At 36.0% G+C, this 4,300-nt stretch overlaps 1 protein-coding gene across 1 annotated transcript; it reads right to left on the bottom strand.

Moving 5' to 3' along the window:
- Nucleotides 1-3,026: 3,026 nt before the first annotated feature.
- LOC115454944 (cuticle protein 7) lies at nucleotides 3,027-4,300 on the bottom strand. The gene is given in 4 exon segments (XM_037445299.1): nucleotides 3,027-3,409; nucleotides 3,412-3,514; nucleotides 3,805-4,014; nucleotides 4,230-4,300. Coding segments are annotated over 4 exon segments (603 nt in total). The 5' UTR covers nucleotides 4,242-4,300; the 3' UTR covers nucleotides 3,027-3,131.

Genomic DNA, 4,300 nt, shown 5'->3' with positions numbered 1-4,300 from the left:
GTATGTTTTTATAGATAGTAGCACGCATACGATAATTAGCGGTGGGGAGAAGAAATGCCTCCAATAACCTTGACTTGCACTCAACTTGTCGGTATTACATTTTTCACGATAAGTACGAGTTAATCAATTATATGTCCGGTATCGATTAAATATGTTATAAATTTAAATAGCGTTTGCTCACGACACCGCCTTGGTAAAAGTCCGTTCGTCACAAAATAAAAAGTCTTACTTAGATTTTTCTGAATAAACGTAATCTATATGTATGCGAAAATCATTATCTAACATTAAAATATTTTGACGAAATTTTTTATAATATTAGTAAAACAAAACTAAAAAAAAAGGAAGTAGGTCATTAATTTCTAAAGATTTCCAAGATTATATAGAGTGGACATTGGGAGGAAAATTTTTGTGTTCATGCGATGGTTACTCCATCTGCCGTAAAATAGTAAAACACCGATATACTTTCTTCATATTTTTTCCGTACCGTGATTTACAAATTCATAATGCGCATATTAGCATATTTTCTGTTAATAGGGTATTTTTGTATTAATATCTAAGGACACTGAGACATCTCCTCAAACGGACGTTTCAAATTAAACAACGACTTATTACCAATTGGTATCAAGTTCTGGAGCACAAATTTGGTTCTGATGTCCGGTCTATAACTAACTATATTATTTAATGTCTTGGTTAATTCCAATGTTTAGTGCCACATTATATATACTTTTTACGCGTTAAATTTATTATAATATATCTTAGTCAATACTTTTTTTTACAAAAGTTTATATCACCGTACTCTCCAATAGTTTCGATGGTGAATTTATGAATAAATCTTTTTATAATTTATAGTTTAATTCTAAGCTAACAGTAGCGAAGGGTGACATTTTTCCAAAATGAATCCGACACAACATATAAGTACTAGTAATATGCATAAATGCGGTTTGCAAATCGTTCTAATGAGAATTAAATTTTTCATAAATTTCGAAAGGGAACCCGACATGAATCGGGTTTAGACCCTTCGTTTCTGTAAGCTAATATAAATTCCTAATGTGCATATTGTAAGAAGTTCGGTCGTTGGTAATTTTGTTAAAAGTTAATTAAATAATTATGAAACTATGTTGTAAAATTATCTATGTGTCATATTATTTATTTATATACATACCAGCATGTAATTATAAACTCTGATAGCTCTAAACTACGTCGTCATATTGATATGATGTTAAGACACATAATTCTCAGTAATTACAAAACTATATAAAACATGAATATAAATAAGTTGACACCTTTATTACCAACGAATTAAAGAGAGCCGCGACTAGTGACGACATTCGTCTATTTGCAACGTCATTTATTGGGGAGATGGTCGCTGTTAGGAGCAAGTCTGCAAGACTATCGCCATATCAGGCACAAATTCTTGCTTCAGATAAGTATTTACAGATTCTTTTGTTGATTGACTTGAAATCGAACCCAGTTTACTGTTTACTACCAAAGTTCACTGCTATTAAACGAAGGTTTAGTTAATTAAATCACAACGTACACCTATTATTTTTAAGGTGTGACGACCCGAAAAATTATACAAAATTATTATAGATACATTCAAATGATGTATTTGTTAAAAAAGTATTATTATCAAAACTCATAAAAAACAAAACACTACCTTACTTCTTATGTTATCTTGCTCTTTCTAAAATTATAAATGCGAATGTTTGTGAACATTTTCAGATGTTTGGATGTTTATGATTATTAGAAGTAAATGCAGTAATTCCTGAATGGATTTCCTTATAATTGTTAAATGGACATAGTATGTTTCTGTTGACGCCATTTTTTGGTGTATCGGACCCTGCACTCAATATCGGGGTAAACGTATAAATGGGATACTGGAATCCCTCGGCGTAGCGAGTGCAGGAGCCTGGAGGATAGTTCAGAGGGGATATCTGGGGGCAGTTGAGAGTGGATAGCTTTTGCCATTATTAATTCGGATAACTAACCTAGTTAAACATTGAAGATTTGTTTAAAAAATGACGAAATTAAATACATCAGATATTTGTGAAATAATAATATTATTATAATACAAAAAAAAAGCGGCGATAGCTTAGTTGGGTGTGGAACGGACTGCCAAGACGAATGTCCGCAGGTTCAAATCCCAAGGGCACACACCTCTGACTTTTCTAAAATCATGTGTGTATTCTTTGTGAATTTATCGTTCGCTTTAACGGTGAAGGAAAACATCGTGAGGAAACCTGCACATCTGAGAAGTTCCTCTAGAGGAATTTCGAAGGTGTGTGAAGTCTACCAATCCGCACTAGGCCAGCGTGGTGGACTAAGGCCTAATCCCTCTCAGTAGTAGAGGAGGCCCGTGCTCAGCAGTGGGCAAGTATATAATACAGGGCTGATATTATTATTTAACGGTGAAGGAAAACATCGTAAGGAAACCTGCACATCTGAGAAGTTCTCTATAGGAATTTAGAAGGTGTATGAAGTGTACCAATCCGCACTAGGCCAGCGTGGTGGACTAAGGCCTAATCCCTCTCAGTAGTAGAGGAGGCCCGTGCTCAGCAGTGGGCAAGTATATAATACAGGGCTGATATTATAATTATTATATTATAATATCAGTTTTTAATTCTGTATAGTTAGATCTTTGGGAGAGGCCCATGTTCGGTAGTGGACATCCTGCGGCTAATGATGATGATGATAGTTCGATATTTGTTGCTTTATATCATAAAACAATTAATGGCTTTGGTTAAAACTTAGCTAGGAGAAATATAATCCAAACACTGAATGCAAACATGATAACTCAGCAGTCACATTTTAAAAATACAACTATTTTTAATAAGATGGAGCATGTTTATCCTCTCATATATTATAAAAACTTTTAATAAAATAGCATCATTGTGATACATTTTGTGGTTATTTACTATCTGTTTTAAAATTATTATCTGTGATAAGGTTTTTCATTATTTTGTATTAATATTTCTCAAGATTTTTATATGTAGTTATCAAGATTACACGATTAATAATAGAGTAAATATATTTTTATTTTTTTTCATTTTATTGTTGTAAACATATTATTCACAAAAATAAAAACAATATTTGGTGGAAGACATTTCACTAAGTTATTTAGTTATTGCTTTTTAGTAATGATGGTAGGCATGAGCGGGAGCAGCGTGGACAACGGGTACAGCGTGTACAACGGGGGCGGCGTGTACAACGGGGGCGGCGTGGACGACGGGGGCGGCGTGGACGACGGGGGCGGCGTGAACGACCGGGATGGCGTGCACAGCGGGAGCGACGTGCACAGCAGGGGCGGGGTGTGCGGCGGGGGCGGAGTTGTGTACAACGGCGTTGAATCCATTGTGGGCGTCAGCGGAGTAGTCGACCTTGCGCACGGAGCCGTCGGGCTGCACCAGGAGTAGGAGCCATGGACGGCGTCTCCGTCGCGGCTCTCGTGTTGGGACTTGTGGTCACCGGTGTGGGGGTCGGCCACGGAGTAAGAGAAGTCGTATTTGGGGTGAGCCTGGAATGTTAAAGTATAGTTTAATAATGGTATATTCTCACATTGATGTTGAAAGCATATATTAATTATTTATATAATACATATCATATTAACGTGGTAATATTAATATCTATCATTCGTTTTCACCATAAAATGATTTATGCTTCTTACTTTAGCTGTAAATCTAATGCCAAAATTAGGCATCTATCGTCACTGGTTAAATTTTGCGTCTATATCTATATATCTATCCGGCATTGTCATGAATTTTATTGTTTAAATTAATAATAATATATTAATGGAATGTAACTTACGTATTCATCGTGGCCATCGTAGTGAGCGGCGGGGGCGGCGTAGTGGGCGATGGGGGCAGCGTAGTGGGCGACAGGAGCGGCGTAGTGGGCTACAGGGGCGGCGTGTACAACGGCCTCATCGTGGCGGACGATGCTTTGGGAAGAGACGGCGTGTCCGTGGCCTAAGAGACCAGCATTAGCCGCGGCCAGGAGGGCGCTGATAGCTACGATCTGCAAATAAGTAAATTACATTAATTATTATTTAAATTAGTGTTATAAAAGTTAGGGTATGGATAATGTAGCAATGAATTTAATAATATCTTATTAATGAGGTTATTAATTATTCTGTTTTATTTCTTAAGTATTATAATGAGTTTCCAGTAATAATACGAAGAATTATAAATCTTTGTTTTAATTATTTTACCCTTATTTAAAAAAATGCTTACTTTGCTGAACATGTTGATTGATACTGTTTCAGATACAGATTGATGTCAATTATGGGCCGGCAGTATGTTTT

This window comes from Manduca sexta, unplaced genomic scaffold (genome assembly GCF_014839805.1).
Source record: "Manduca sexta isolate Smith_Timp_Sample1 unplaced genomic scaffold, JHU_Msex_v1.0 HiC_scaffold_1459, whole genome shotgun sequence".
Taxonomy (NCBI): domain Eukaryota; kingdom Metazoa; phylum Arthropoda; class Insecta; order Lepidoptera; family Sphingidae; genus Manduca; species Manduca sexta.
This window is presented reverse-complemented; position numbering and strand designations above follow the sequence as displayed.